The sequence below is a fragment of the Saccopteryx leptura genome, chromosome 2, assembly GCF_036850995.1.
Source record: "Saccopteryx leptura isolate mSacLep1 chromosome 2, mSacLep1_pri_phased_curated, whole genome shotgun sequence".
Classification (NCBI taxonomy): domain Eukaryota; kingdom Metazoa; phylum Chordata; class Mammalia; order Chiroptera; family Emballonuridae; genus Saccopteryx; species Saccopteryx leptura.
This window is the reverse complement of record NC_089504.1, coordinates 6,556,917-6,573,005: the sequence shown is the minus strand read 5'-3', so window position 1 is coordinate 6,573,005 and position 16,089 is coordinate 6,556,917. Positions and strand designations below refer to the sequence as shown.

General features: G+C 53.4%; 1 protein-coding gene across 1 annotated transcript in view; it reads right to left on the bottom strand.

The window, feature by feature from the left end:
- Positions 1 to 1,843: 1,843 nt before the first annotated feature.
- PTGES (prostaglandin E synthase) overlaps positions 1,844 to 16,089 on the bottom strand; it is a 31,801-nt gene continuing 17,555 nt past the window's right edge. The window contains exons 3-5 of the mRNA XM_066365568.1: positions 14,252 to 14,615; positions 10,810 to 10,892; positions 1,844 to 2,512 (exon numbers count right to left, since the gene is read on the bottom strand). Coding sequence (XP_066221665.1) covers positions 2,263 to 2,512; positions 10,810 to 10,892; positions 14,252 to 14,380 — 462 coding nt within the window. The 5' untranslated portion in view covers positions 14,381 to 14,615 and the 3' untranslated portion in view covers positions 1,844 to 2,262. The remainder of the gene's footprint in view (positions 2,513 to 10,809; positions 10,893 to 14,251; positions 14,616 to 16,089) is intronic.

Sequence of the window (16,089 nt, the reverse complement as noted above, 5' to 3'; positions counted from 1 at the left end):
GGCCCCCTTCCTGAGTTGTCTCACTTGCCGGGCTCACTCTGCTGCTGCCCACTGACAGGCACTGTCCCTCCTGGGTCACGTGCAGACATAGGGACGGCTGCTTCCGGGAGGCCACTCCTAGCCCTTCCCCATCCTGGACGGTTGGACCTGCCCCAGATGTGACGAGGAGAACAGCCCCCTACCCCAGGCCTTTTTCTTCCCTGGAAAACTATTTCAGCTTCTGCCAGTTGCCTCTTGACTGCACGCTAGGCCAGCCCCTCCCCGCCCTTGTCCACACCTGCCTCTGCCTTGGGCCCTCCAGCTCCTGGGTGGGCAGTCAGGGTGCAGTCAATGCCAGTCGGGAGCAAGGGCCACACCGTGTCCACTGCCGGCTTTTGACCCCACCTTCCTGTTGATCTCACTTCAGCCTCAGACACCCTCTGAGGACACACACCTGTTGCCCTAGTCCCACTTCGGCTTGACCCTTCACCCAGGCTCGAAATCCCACCAAGTCCCTAAGCCCCGCCCCCTCCCACACCCCCTACAACCCCCTCAACTTCTCAGCAGCAGAAGCCCAGGGGTCCAAACTTTGCCCATCTTTGGACATCCCTGCATTCTCACTGCCCCATGTCCCCCCATTAGGGTGCTGAGCACGTGGGGTTGTCCTGCTATCCCCCAGCTGTTGCTGCCCTCGGGCTGGGCTCAGGCAGCAGCGGGTGTTTCACAAGAGTGACTAAATGACCCGGCAGTGCACAAGGCACTCAGCCTTCCTGCGGCTCCGCCCCCTTCTCCGGGGCCCCAGGTTCACGTGGTCCCCGTGGCATCGGATGCCCTCCTCATCTGGGTCTGAACTAGACGTGCAGCCCTTTCCCCAGGAGGGAAAACATAGAAATATAAATACACACACTGGGTCTACTCCTCTGGCTTACCCCGTTCCAGGTCAGGGAAAGCCACCTCCCTTCTCTGAGCCTTACTATCTATCTACAGCCCCTCCTTCCTGGAATCGTTCTAAGGATTAAGTAAAAAAAAAACTGCAAGCACCGCTCCCAGCCGATGTTTAAGAAACAGCAGGCCCACACAATACAGGATCTGCAGGACGGTGCCCTTCGTTTCCCAACGTGCAGCTGCGGCGCAAGACTGAAAGCTCATCTCACCACCAGGGGGCAGTGTTGTCCGCTCCCTGCTCCGAGCTTGGGGTGGAGGCTAACCGGGATTTCCAGTGAGGTCTGGAGTCCCCTGAGCGGCCCCCCACGCTCTCAGTCCCCCACACTCCGTCAGTCCGCAGGGACAGACGTGCAGAAGCTGAACAGCGGTGGGAGGCAGGCAAGCCTAGGTTCTGGGCGAGGCTTCCCAGATCCTGGAGAAAAGGGCAGTGCGGGGAGGGGGGTTTAGACAGAAGGCAGCAATGCACAATGGTTAGAACAGGGCCACGCATGTCCCAAACAACAGTCTGGGAGAGACCTCCAATTCCCCACAGGGGTGCACATTTGTGGTTTTCAAACCTTGCAGAGGCTGGAGAAGCCAGAAGATCCCTTCAAGTGGTTGGTCATTCAAAGCCCACTGCCCTTAACGAACAGCCCTTAGGAGCTTCCAGGGCCTCAGGAAGAGAAGGTCAATCTTACCATGGGCCCCTGCTCTGAGAGAAGACCCAGCAAACAAATGTGGGGAGCACAAGGAGGTGTCAACAGGGCACAAAGGGGCGGAACGCCGCCACCACCTCACTACCCCCCCCCCCCCCAGAGAAATGACTGCACCACAGCTGGTGGGTCTGGGCCTCTAGCAGGAACTCCCAGGCCTGACCATGGCTACGACTCGTGGGGTAGCTTTCGAAAAACGCAGGGGCCCGGGTTCCACACTAGAGTGGCCAACCAGCACCTCAGCGGTGGGTCTGAGAGTCTGCCTTTATTAGAGCCCTGGATCCCAATGGTCATCACGTTTAGGAGCCTGAACTGAGTCTCGGTGCCCTCTTCTTGTCCCGAGAGAGGAAGAGGGAGTGATGTTTTCAATGCTCTGTTCTTTGAGGGGAGGGACTATCAATCTTGACAACTCGTCTCTAAATGGTTCCAAACGCCGCTTTACCCAGGAATCCCAGGGGCATACATGCCCGTGTGTGCACACATAGGCACACACAGGCCAGCTGGGCTAGGAACCCATGCCCAGCAGAGTGCCAGGAAACGAGGCCCCGAGGCCCATCCCAGTCTCGAAGGGACACCCTGTTCCCCAAGGACAGCTCCAGTGGCTGCTGGCCAGCGGGGCGGCACGGGGGGGGGGGGCAGCTGCTGGTCACAGGTGGCGGGCGGCTTCCCAGATGATCTGCAGGGCCATGGAGGCGCAGGGGAGCTGGGCCACTGTGTAGGCCAAGGAGCGGGTGGGCGCCTTCAGCTTCCCCAGGTAGGCCACGGTGTGCACCATGCGGCCCAGGAAGAAGACGAGGAAGTGCATCCGGGCAACGAAGGGGCTGGGCTCCAGGAGGGAGTAGACGAAGCCCAGGAACAGGAAGGGGTAGATGTTCTCCATGTCGTTCCGGTGCGCTCTGGAAAGGCAAAGCGCTGTGGTCAGCCAGGTGTCAGCTTTGAAAATGTCCCAGAAGCTGGGGCCCTCTGCCCTGCAAGGCCCTGGGCCACTGGGGAGCACCACCTCCAGGGCGCCCAGCTCGAGTCCATTCATGGCCAGAGGCAGAGATGCCCCGAGATGGGAGGTGCAGCCACGCCCGAGCTGGTGCCCGAGGAGAGCGCCCTGTGAACAGGCTGGAGCCAGGGGCGGCTGCTTGGCGGCGTCTGACCGAGCCCTACCGCCCGCCAGGACCCAGCTCCTGCCGGTCTCCCCACTCCTGCCCTCTGGCCTTGGGCTCCAGGCGGGAAAAGGAGGCTCCCAGGGGGTGAGTGAGAGCTGGGTGGGCCTAGGTCTGACTCAAGTCCACGCTCTTTTCCACCAAAGAGGGCTTCTGAGGCCACGCTCTTTCCAAAGGCAGAAGTTCCTGGGTGGGATGGACTAGAGCCCAAGAGCATGCATCTGAATCTGAAATCCATGCCTATCTCTTATTCTGCCCCTAAATATAAGCACACCCCCTCCCACTTTCAGGATTAATAGCAACACAGCTTCCCCTCACTGGAGCCAACCGACTGCCCACTCTGGCGAAGCTGTGTTTCATACGTGCTATCCTGCTTCGTTTTTGTTTAAAATAACCAAGTGTGTGAGTAAGGGGGAGGGGGGGGGAGAAGCCTGTGTATAACCCTGCCGTAAATAAATGACCAAGAAAGAAAACTCACCCAGTTTGGCTAAGAGTCAGTTCACATTTTCCATGACTCCCGCTAATGGATAGCTTCCTTACGGAGAGTGGGGAGGTTGAGTCCCATAAATTAGAGACTGAGCAAGTGACTGAGGCCATAGATGGCATGTTGGAAACTCACGTCAACAGGAGCCCAGTGCCCGGGGCCATGACCTCCCCCCCCCCAGACAGGCCACAGGTGGGGGGCACAGGGGCTCTGCTGGAACAGAAGCCCCTTCTCCAGGCCTTGCAGCTGGACTGTGTTTCGCCAATGCCGGGGCCGATGCGCCCAGCCCAGCCCCTCTGGGTGGTGACCCTTCCCAGAGTCCTCTGCCCTTCCATTGCAAGGAGAGCCTTAGGCAAGGGCTGTGGTATGTGGCCTCCTAGAAAGGAATTGGGCTGGGCAGGAGGGAGGGCCCCGGGAGCTGTAGGCAGCCCAATGCTATAGGGGTCCCTGCAGGGTGGGTATGGTCAGGGAAGAAGAGGTCTGCACTGCAGCCTGAATGTCTACACAGAGCAAGAACTCACCAGGGAGAGGCTTCGGTATGTGCACAGAAAAGTGGCCCGTGTGGTTGGAGTCTGGTGCATGAGAGAAAGCGAGGCAGGATGAGTGGGGAGGGACCGGAGAAGCAACGTGAGTCTGGAATTAGATCAGAGTGTACAAAAGCTCCCGGAAACCCAGTGGGGCCTGGATCTTCCTTGGATGAAACTCAGGACACAGCAGTTGGTGTCGCTGTCGCTGTATCTTGAAACCGACATGAGCCTCCCTTCTCCTTTTCTGTGGACCTTAGGAACCAGCCACAAGGGAAGTTCAGTCTCCAGCTGGGCAGGTCTCACCCATAAAGGGACAACATAAAGGGACTGCTGCCTCCCACACCTGAGAGAGGAGGCCCTGGCTGGATCCTGGCCCCAGGGAAGAGGGAGAGAGGGAAACTGAGGACTGGGCCCACTCCAATTCCCCAGCCAAGCAAGTCCCTTACCTTACTCAGGAATTATAGGGAGGAGGCTGTCAGTGTGCTTTTAAAAGGGCTCCACCCTGTGGGGATGGAGCTGTGACAGACATCTTCACATGGTTTTGTTTTGTTTTGTTTTGTTTTTTACAGAGACAGAGAGAGTCAGAGAGGGATAGACAGGGACAGACAGACAGGAACGGAGAGAGATGAGAACCATCAATCATCAGTTTTCCATTGCTACACCTTAGTTGTTCATTGATTACTTTCTCATATGTGCCTTGACCATGGGGCCACAGCAGACTGAGTAACCCCTTGCTCAAGCCAGCGACCTTGGGTCCAAGCTGGTGAGCTTTTGCTCAAACCAGATGAGCCCGCGCTCAAGCTGGCGACCTTGGGGTCTTGAACCTGGGTCCTCTGCATCCCAGTCCAACGCTCTATCCACTGAGGCCCCACATGGTCTTAAAGAGACACTTTTGGAAAACCTATTTTAGATGAAGACATTGTGTCCTAGAATGTGGTCTGTCTACCCACAAGATGATGCCACCTGGACAAGTATTTCTGTCGTGTGTGTGTTACGTGCTGTTGAGTCAGCTCTGACTCCTGTGACCCTCTGAGTGAGTGATGTCCTCAATGTCCTGTCAGCAGCCCTGCTCAGAGCCTGCGGGCCCCTGCCTGGAGCTTATTCTAGGGAGTCAGCCATCACCTATTCGGTCTTCCTCCTCTCCGGCCGTCTTTCTCTTTCCCCAGCTTGTTATCTTCCAGAGGACCCTGCCTTCCCATGATGTGCCCAAGGTAGGGCAGCCTCGGTTTCCTCATTTTTGCTGCCAGCGATGTTTCAGGGCCCATTGGCTCTAGGACCCACACACTTAAAGGAAACCTATCTGAATGAATGGGTCGCATATGCTGGCTTTGCTTATCCTGCAACTGTTAGCTACATACCGGTATATAATTTTTGTCATAGTTACGTATTTTTATCTAAAAGCTTCAGGAAAAGCGTAACTGGTGGTAGGAGACCCATTCATTCACTTTCCCTTAAAGTATCTATTTATATGTTAAGAGGGAGTCTATTTTTTAGAAAGCAGTTAAGAGACTAGCTGACCAAACCCCAAGTGGCAGGTGAGGGGAAGGAGATAAAGAAGGAGACAGTCACTTTTCACAGCAGGCCCAAGGCAGGGAGGCGCCCCTTGCAGGAAACCGTGTAGCACCAGGCACCCTCCTGGTGCCAGCAACTAGGGACTAGAGGACTCATGAGGAAGGAGAGGTGGCTGGGCGCTAAGAAGAGTGTGGCTCTCTGGCCTGGTCCTTCCTCTTCCCTCTGGGATGTCTCAAACCACAGCGGTGCCAAGGACAGGGAGACACAGGGACCCGACGGACAGAGATGACGGAGTCATGTGCCACAGAGACGCTTGGGCAGAACATGTCATTCCAATAACCACCACGGTTCTAGGTAAAAGTCATCCCAAGCAAATTCCCACTAGACTGAACTTGCACGGCCTGCTGCAGCATGGGGCCGGCCCCTCCCCCTAAGCGGAAGTTGCAACACTCACTGCATTTTACAGCATCAGGTGATGAGCAGGTGGGGAGACCTCGTTACCCCCAGGGACGAAGCTGGCGGCCACAGCGTCCGGCTCTCCACACACACTGGCAATGTCCTCGAAGTCAGGTTTGATACAACACAAAGGCTGCTTCGTTTTAAAGGCAGGTGTAAAATAAAGTCAGATCGCCTTCCCGCAGAGGGAAGGCCTTCAGGAGCAGAGCCCGTGTGCGTGCGGTCAGCCAGGCTGGGCTCAATTGAAACCTGCTTCTTCCTCTAGAGCAGGGGTCCCCAAACTTTTTACACAGGGGGCCAGTTCACTGTCCCTCAGACCGTTGGAGGGCCGGACTATAAAAAAAACTATGAACAAATCCCTACGTACACTGCACATATCTTATTTTAAAGTAAAAAAACAAAACGGGAACAAATACAATATTTAAAATAAAGAACAAGTAAATTTAAATCAACAAACTGACCAGTATTTCAATGGGAACTATGCTCCTCTCACTGACCACCAATGAAAGAGGTGCCCCTTCCAGAAGTGCAGCGGGGGCCGGATAAATGGCCTCGGGGGGCCGCATGTGGCCCGCGGGCCGTAGTTTGGGGACCCCTGCTCTAGAGATAACAGCTGCTGGGCGGCCGAGCAAGTTGGTCCCTACGAAGTGCTTAGAACACCACCTGTCACCAAGTCAGAGCATTTGAAGTGAGCTGCCTTCTTTGCCATCATTGTCACCGCCACCACCAGCCTTGTCTCGGACATGCTTGTTGGAGCTAATATCACTCTCTTGGTTTTGCCAGATTCCCGACCACCTCAGCCGCCTTGGCCAAACTGATAAAAAAGCATGTGGCGGAGAGGGAGGGCTGGGCCAGGAGCCTGCAGCTCTGCCCCGGAGCTCATTAGCACCGTGGCCTCCGCACGGCTTTCCACCTCCCTGGGCCTCGGTTCACCATCCCCCAAAGCAAAAGCAATGTGGTGAATGATGTCTAAGGGCTGAGGTCTCCCCAGACCCAATCTCCTGTCAAAAGAGCTCACTCACATTATGTCTACACATTCCAAATAGAAACAGTCCAAAGCTTGGTCAAGCATTTACCTTCCTTCCTTGGGACCACTCAGAGACCTTCCTCACTGCGGTTTCGTCTGCAGGGGTAGTCAACCTTTTTATACCTGCCGCCCACTTTTGTATCTCTGTTAGTAGGAACATTTTCTAACCGTCCACCGGTTCCACAGTAATGGTGATTTATAAAGTAGGGAAGTAACTTTACTTTATAAAATTTATAAAGCAGAGTTACAGCAAACTAAAGCATATAATAATAATAATTTACCAAGTACTTTATGTCGATTTTCGCAAGTTTGGCAGAATAAATCTTTATAAAACAACTTACTATAGTTAAATCTATCTTTTTTTTTTTTTTTTTTTTTCAGAGAGAGAGAGGGATAGACAGGGACAGACAGACAGGAACAGAGAGAGATGAGAAGCATCAATCATTAGTTCTTCATTGCGTGTTGCAACACCTTAGTTGTTCATTGATTGCTTTCTCATATGTGCCTTGACCGCGGGCCTTCAGCAGACTGAGTAACCCCTTGCTGGAGCCAGTGACCTTGGGTTCAAGCTGATGGGCTTTTTGCTCAAACCAGATGAGCCCGCACTCAATCTGGCAACCTCGGGGTCTCGAACCTGGGTCCTCTGCATCCCAGTCCAACGCTCTATCCACTGCGCCACCGCCTGGTCAGGCGACTCTATCTTTTTATTTATACTTTGGTTGCTCCGCTACTGCCCACCATGAAAGCTGGAGCGCTCCCTACTGGGCGGTAAGGACCAGGTTGACTACCACTGGTCTAGAGACTCAAGAGTTTGGCCAAAATACAGGAAGCCAGAGATGTGGGTGGATAGCAGAGAAGGAAGGCGGCTTTCGTCGTTTCCGCCGGCAGCCGCTCTCCGGCGTCCCAGGGCCAGCCTCACGTTCAGGCTGCGGCCGGTTCATCTGCAAGGCAGACGGACGCTCCAGGAAACAAGACCTGTGGGCTTTCCTGTTTGTGCGGAACGGTGACCCGGACTGCCCTGTAAACGCTGGTCTAATATTTAACCAGCTTTTCCTTCCAGGGCACCTTCCCCTCTGGAACCAGCCGGTTCTCCAGCAGCAGACGACCGGATGCGTGATCCTGAGCTCTGCACCCTCGAGTTTCCGTGATGTTATGGGAAGTCAGGAGGAGGAGGAGCCCAGGGGACCAGGAGCTCCGGGTCTGGCATGGTAGCTCCCCCATAAATACTTGCCAAGCGGATATGAAACATCATTAGGTAAGAGATGTTCAAACAGTGCTGAACTGAATCTCAACCGTTTTAACATCAGTACTATTATTACAGACAGTGGGTGATTTTTTTTTTTGAAAGATCTATTTATTGTTTTACTTCTTGATGCATTCATAGGTTGATTCTTGTATGTGCCCTGACCGGGGATCGAACCTGCAACCTTGGTGTATCACGACAGTGCTCTAACCAGCTGAGCTACCCAGCCAGGGCAGCAGTGGGTAATTTTTTATCAGAAGGAAAAAAAAAGTGAACTGGGTGGGTGGAAGTGTCTCCCGCTGGCTTGGTTATGGCCGGTAAAAATAAACCAAGTGTTTGGAAGCCTGTGTAATCACTCCTGTGCTACAAGTAAGCTTGGCTACAGAGAACCCCAGATCCTGGGAGCCACCAAACATCCTCCTGGTGGCTGCTGTGAGCTGGCTCCGAACCTCAGTCTTGGCAGCCTGCTGCCTCGACCACCCACATCCTCCACTGCCCAGGGAGTCAAGCCGAAGCTGAGGGTGGCATAAGGGTGCCCAGAATGGATTAGAGTTCACTGAAGCACAACTGGTTCTTGCAAAGTATCTTGCACATAGTAGGTGCTCGTTAAATGTGGACTGGATGATGGATAGATGGATGAGCCTCATAGGAAGGACTCCATACTGTAGTTACATTAAAAAAGGCAAAATAGCAAAGAATTTCACTTCTTCCATTACACATTGCTGCCATTGTTAAAAGCCGCAAGTATGTATATTATTCTCAATGGCTGAGAAAAACCATAAGAAAATAATAAAAAAAACAGATGTTCTTTTAAGGCAACACTCGCTATTACTTACACTACAGTGTCCCACCCATTTCTGCCTGTGACGCAGAAAACCATCTGAGGGTCTGTCTCCTGACTCACTCCTGCCCAGCTACGCATCCTCCCGCTTCTCCACGGAACTCCACCGACGACCCCCATGCCCTGGGAGTGCCACCCCCTCGCTCTCCAGCCCCCTGGTTTAAAACAGCAGAGAGGGAACTGCCCAGTCTCTAGTCCAACATTGAAACTGGTGACATGAAATTAACACTTCGTCTCTGATGGAATTTTTACACAGCCATTTTTAAAGAATCATTTTTGAGTAATATTTACTGACATGGAAAATGCTCATGAAATAATGTTTACTGGAAAAAAAACAACTAGAACCTCAAATTGGATATACAATGCACGCCTAATTTTATGAAAAATATTTAGACCCGAAAGATAAAGAAGAGATAGAAGAAAATGTTAACAATGATTAGAATTGTGCGTGGTTTTTCTCTTTTTCTTCTATATATTGTCAACATTATCCACATTGCCTGCAATGAGTAGGTCTGATTTTTATAATAAGAAAAATTGTTTTTGTGACTGGGGGATGCTAAGCATATGAAAAGATGTTCAAGCTCACTCAAAATAAAAGAAATGCTGGCCATGGCAGGTGGCTCATTGGCTAGAGTCAGCCCAGTGTATGGACGTCCCAGGTTCGATTCCTGGACAAGGAAAAGTGACCATCTGCTTCTCCCCCTTTTCTCTCCCTCTTCTCATTCTGCAGCCAGTGGCTCGATTGGTTTGAGCATGGCCCCAGTTACTGATGATAGCTTGATTGGTCCAAGCATGTCAGCCTCAGGTGCTAAAAACAGCTTGGCAATTGAGCATTGGTCCTAGATGGAGTTGCTGGGTAGATCCCAGTTGGGGTGCATGTGGGAGTTGTCTCACTATCCCCTCCTCTTATCTAAAAAAAAAAAAAAAGTAATGCTGCCTGACCTGTGATGGCACAGTGGATGAAGAATTGACTTGGAGAGCTGAGGTTGCCGGCTCAACCCCAGGCTTGCCCAGTCAAGTCACATATAAGAGGCAACCACTATGAGTTGATGCTTCCTGCTCCTCCTCCTCTTTCTCTCCTCTCTCTCTAAAAAAATCAAAATCTTTTTTTTATTTATTCATTTTTTTAGAGAGAGAGAGAGGAAGAGAGAGAGAGAAGGGAGGAGGGGAAACCAGGAAGCATCAACTCCCATATGTGCTTTGACCAGCAAGCCCAGGGTTTTGAACTGGCGACCTCAGCGTTTCCAGGTCAATGCTTCATCCACTGCGCCACCACAGGTCAGGCCAAAAAAATCAAAGTCTTTGGCCTGACCTGTGGTGGCGCAGTGGATAAAGCATCAACCTGGAACGCTGAGGTCGCTGGTTCAAAACCCTGGGCTTGCCTGGTCAAGGCACATATGGGAGTTGATGCTTCCTGCTCCTCCCTCCTCCCCCCTTCTCTCTCTCTCTCTCTCTCTCTTTCTCTCTCTCTCTCTCTCCTCTCTAAAATAAATAAATAAATAAAGTCTTTTAAAAATCAAAGTCTTTTAAAAAAATAAATAATAATAAATAAATAAATAGAAAGCACATTACAGACCAGTGGGTGAGGTGTGAGGCTCCGAGGTAAGCAGGACAAATCCTAGTGCAAGTATTTGTAAGGGCAGAAACTCTGGTGACAGCATTTGCCCTGGAGAGTAGGTGTGGGTGGGCCTGCCATCAGCATGTATTACTTTTCCACAATTAGAAATCAAATCAATGAATAAAGTAGAGCCTGATGCTCCCCACTCCCCCTGCCTCTCTCTCTTTCTCTTTGTATATCTTTCCTCCTTCTTCTCATTGTAAAAATCAATCAATAAATTTTTTTTAAAAGTAGAACAGTCCGGGGGTCAGGAAGGCAGAAAGCCTCAGCCTGGTACCCTTCAAGCCCCAGCGTTCAGAAGAGGGCCAGGCTCAGGCCCAGCGGTACTTGCCTGAGGCAGCGTTCCACGTCCTCGTCGCTGCGGTAGTACTGGAGGCCTCCATGTCTCAGGGCGTCCTCGGGGTTGGCAAAAGCCTGAAATTCATCAGCTGAGTTACTATTCGCATGGTTGGACGGCCTAGTAGCCTGGGTCTGCTGCAGTACTAGTCCATTCATCCACGAGCTCCCATATACTGAGTGCCGGGGGCTCGCTGTGAACAAGGCTGCTCTGGACTCAATGTTTGTGTCCCCCGCAAATTCAAATGTTCAAATATGACCCCCAATGTGATGGTCTTTGGAGATGGGGCCTTTGGAAGGGAATTGGGTCATGAGGGTGGAGTCCTCCCCAATGGGATTAGTGCCCTTATACAAAAGGCCTCAGAGAGCTCCCTTGTCCCTCCTGCCACATGAGAACACAGAGAGAAAAAGGCCATCTATGAACCAGAAAGCAGGCTCTCGCCAGACAAAGAATCTGCCAGAACCTTGACCTTGGACTTCCAGCTTCCAGAAATGGGAGAAATAAATTTCTGTTGTTTATAAGCTGCCCGGTCTGTGGCATTTCGTTATGGCTGGCTGAACAGACTAAGGCAAAGGTTCTCCTGTCCCTGCTCTTGTGGAGTTCACAGTCTGATAAACCAGGAAAGAACAGGTGGTGAGTGTTAAGAAAGAGAAGACAAGGGTGGCCTAGAGCACATTCACAGGAGACCTGATTGAGTCTAGGAACCAGAGAAGTCTTCTCTGAGGCAGTGACATTAAAGCTGAGGCCTAAAGGATGCACCAACATTAACTGGATGAAGGGAGGGCTGGAGCAACAGCAATCAAGGAAGAGGAACAGCATGTGCAAAGGCCCTGGTGTCAGAAGAAGATGGGCACTCAATGAACTCTCAAAGCAAAACAAGGACTTAAGGTCACACTCAGGTCATCAAAGGCCCGCACGCATGCGCCACTGTTCCCTGCTGGCACCCAGGTAAGCCAACCCCACCAACCTACAGCAAACCCAACCTCAGCACCAGGTTTTCTAAATTGCTCACCCCATGGCAAATCCTGTTGCTGCTGCCTCAGGAGCCCTTGTGACAGGCTTGTCCTGCCTGGTGGGCCTACCCCCTGTCCCCCAAGGTGACTGTCACCCATGCTTGATGCCAGTCTCAGGATCGGGGGCCACCACACCCAGAATTCTTCTCCACTGGCCCCTTAAGTCATGGAACCACCAATTCTGATGGCCCTGCACACAGTCCATGGATTCGTGACATTCTTTAAAGGGTCTCAGCATTGAGTGAGAAAGCAGTTAGTTGCCTTTGGAGTCCACAGTCCATGGGGTTGGTCACCCCTGAACACAACTGGAATGCAAGACAGCCCGACCAGGGGCCAGCTACGGCGTGGACCGGCAGAGGCCCGTCCTTAGAAGCTGAATGCTCCCTCCAGGAGGGGCGAGGCTGTAGGCTTGCATGCATCCCAGGAAGGGATCCAGTTGTAAGTAATGAGAACAAACACTGGGGACGGGGGAAGCATTTGCTGGCTACCATGCACTGAGCTCTCGCTACTACGACTATCCCCGATGTACACGTGAGGAAGCCCAGACGGGCCGAGGCCCCAGGCTGGGGGGTAGAGGAGCCAGCACTTGTATCTGTCGCCTCCCTGTCACATCCAAGCAGAAATGAGAGGGAAATTCGTGACCATAAACAGTCCCTTGGGGACAGCCTGAAGTAAGATTCCTTCTGCCACTCCCCACTGACCAGGCCGACAGGCACTCACTAAGGTGTGTCTCCTCTCTTCCCTGAATTCACCTAAAAAGGAAAGCTCTGGGACCCTGCACCTCACTGTTGAGAACCCATCCCCCCTGCCCTGGCTGGGTGAGCTCAGCTGGTTGGAGCATCGATGCTGAAGCACAGAGGTTGCTGGTTCGATCCCAGGTCAGGGCACATACAGGAACAGACCGATCGATGTTCCTGTCTCTCTCTCTCTCCCTTCCTCTCTCGCTAAAATCAATAAATAAAAAATTGAGAGAACCCACTCCCCTGTGGCAGGATGTGAACTCCGCAGCTGGACAGGAGGGTTCCAATCTAGCTGTGTGGCTCTCTGAGTGATGTCTCCTCTTCAGCTCAGCTTCCTCACCAGGAGAACAGGGACTACCTCCCCCAGGGCCCTGGTGAGGACTGAACGCTCAGCTCCCCCAAAGGACCCCGTGGCTGAACGTGCAGCTATGCCAGCTGGGGTCCTGCATGCAGCAGCCCGGGAGGGTCCACGGCAGGAAGGAGGCCAGGTGATAAGTATGCCTGTGCCTCCAGGAAGTTACTTCACCTAATGAGCTGCCCTGCCTTCCGTCCTGCCCGTACCTGCGGCAAGGGCTGAGCCCGGTTCTCCAGCGTCCACCACCCGCCACAGGATGCCAAACCCCGCCTCACCTTGCCTTTGAACTGGACAAACTGGGGGACAATGGGGCACACTTTCCAAGACTGCTTCCTCTATGGAAATACCTGGGAGGGGTCACCAGCACGGGCCCCCTGGGACGCTCAGCGTCCATCCAGGCTGCGGTGGGTGCCCCCTGGGACGCTCTGCGTCCATCCAGGCTGCGGTGGGTGCCCCCTGGGACGCTCTGCGTCTATCCAGGCTGCGGTGGGTGCCCCCTGGGACGCTCTGCGTCTAACCAGGCTGCGGTGGGTGCCCCCTGGGACGCTCAGCGTCCATCCAGGCTGCGGTGGGTGCCCCCTGGGACGCTCTGCGTCTATCCAGGCTGCGGTGGGTGCCCCCTGGGACGCTCAGCGTCCATCCAGGCTGCGGTGGGTGCCCCCTGGGACGCTCTGCGTCTATCCAGGCTGCGTGGGGCGAGCGTAGCCTGCAGCTTCTCCACTCCTGCTGCTCAGCGCAAACGGCGTCCCGTCCACCCGCTCGCCCTGGCTCTGAGCTCAGCTGCTTTATTGTTGTTTTGGCTCCGGGACCGGACTAGAGGGGAAAATTCCTCCCTGAAATCTCCAGTGGAGCTCAGCTGAGAGTCGGCCGGCCTCCTCCGGAACGCTGCGGAGGGTTTGTAAGTGACCTGGCCAGCAAGTTGGGAATTTCCACTTAAAGCTCTCGGGTCCTGTTTTGCCGGTTCCCACTCCACCCGAGTATCAGATCTCCTGTCCTGGGAAGCCGCCAGGTTAGAGGAGCGTTTGTGCGGTCTCGCTCCACCCCGGGGACCGGTGTCTCAAGAGCTCAACCGCACTCGTCGAGTCTCATCGTGCCTAGAACTTACCTGGTGGCCCAGCGAGTGAGTAACTCCCTGAAAAGAGAGGACAGGGAGGTGCGCGCCCTACTCAGACCCACGGCCACACAGAGGAGCCATCCCGAAGGGCTGGGAGAGGCGCCTGGTCCCCAGCCCCGCACACTCACACTCTGGCCCTGAAACCACCGAGGCAGCGAGAGGGGAAGCGCGCGCGCGCACGGGGCGCTGGGCTGGGGTCCGAGGGCGCACGTACCTTCTTCCGCAGCCTCACTTGGCCGGTGATGACGGCCACCGCGTACATCTTGACGATCAGCAGTGTACTGCAAAGCAGGAAGGCCGGGAGTACCTGACCGCTGACTATCGCCAGGGCCGGAGGAGGCATCCTGACGGTGAAAGATCCGGGGAGACGCGCCGCGGGCGTGCGGCCGTGCCCGTAACTGTCTTTAGAGCCGGGAGAGGAGGCGGGGAGAGCCGCGAGGAGGCCAGTCTGCGCTCAGCGCCCGCCCACTCCCAGCCGTCGGAGCAAGGTCTGCTCCCAGGTGCTGGGACAACGGGGATCCTGGGGGTGTCCCGATCCAGCCCCTGGCAAATCCTTACCCCACTTTCCAATCTGTTTCCTGTTAAAAAAAAAAAAATTCAATCGAGCAAATTTGAAGAGCTAATTGGTTTTATTAAGGGATTCATGAATTGGGCGGAATCCCATCTAGCAACTAGAAGGGTGCTTGCTCCAAGGGGCTGTGTAAAATCAAAGGAGTTCCCTGACCTGTGGTGGCGCAGTGGATAAAGTACTGACCTGGAATGCTGAGGTCGCGGGTTCAAAACCCTGGGCTTGCCTGGTCAAGGCACATAAGGGAAGCAACTACTGAGAGTTGTTAACCACTTGTCCTCCCTGCCCCTTTCTCTCTGTCTCTCTATTCTCTCTAAAAAAATTAAAAAATAAAAAATAAAAGGTCTTTACAGGAAGGGGTGGGAGGCAAGGGCGCTAGCTGTGAAAGGAAAGAAAGGATTATTTTGAAGCCAGCGACATCTTTTCTTTAGGGGAAGGGTTTATTATTTTTATCATGCAGATTGTCTCTTCTTTCTATGCGGGGTGTGGAAGGATGGGGAGGGCTCACAGGACAGATTACTGATGGTGCTTGACCAGAAAATCCCAGACTGGTTGATTAAGATGATAAACCCGGGGCCGTGGCCAGCTAGCTCAGTGGTTAGAGCGCTGTTGCAAGTCACCAAGGTTGCGGGATCCCACACCTGGTCAGGGTACGTATGGGAAGCAACCGATGATGCACAACTAAACGGAACAGCAAATGACTGCTTCTCTCTCTCTCTCCCTCTTCCTACCTCTCTCTAAAATCAATCCAAAAAAGAGAGGTTATGGTCCTGGAAGAAGTTGACATTGCAATTAGATTAGGTATTAAAATCTAGGTTTGGCCTGACCAGGCAGTGGCGCAGTGGATAGAGCATCGAACTGGGATGTAGAGGACTCAGGTTCGAGACTCGAGGTCGCCAGCTTGAGCGCGGGTTCATCTGGTTTGAGCAAAAGCTCACCAGCTTGGACCCAGGGTCACTGGCTCCAGCAAGGGGTTACTTGGTCTGCTGAAGGTCCATGGCCAAGGCACATATGAGAAAGCAATCAACGAACAACTAAGGTATCGCAATGTGCAACGAAAAGCTGATAATTGATGCTTCTCATTTCTCTCTGTTCCTGTCTGTCTGTCCCTATCTATCCGTCTCTCTGACTCTCTCTCTGTCTCTGTAAAAAAAAAAAAAAAAATCTAGGTTTGAAAAAAATAATAATCTGGGTTTGATATTATGGGCTTTTAGAATGAGCGATGCCGTTTGGGGCCTGAGGCTTTCGCTTTGGCATTCCTTATCTGTAAAATAGGGGTGTATGGCCATGCCTTTCTTCTGGGGGTGCAAAAAAGCAGGGCACCTGGCAGGACCTCCACAGGCGGCAGGTGTCCCTGATCTGTGCTCACCCCCCTGAGAGTCAGGGCAGATGGTGGGCATGAGAACTGAGCCCTCTGTCTCCAGCTCAGCCAGGACACCTGAGCCACCGCGACACCTACATTGATGTGACTTCACTACTTGCGG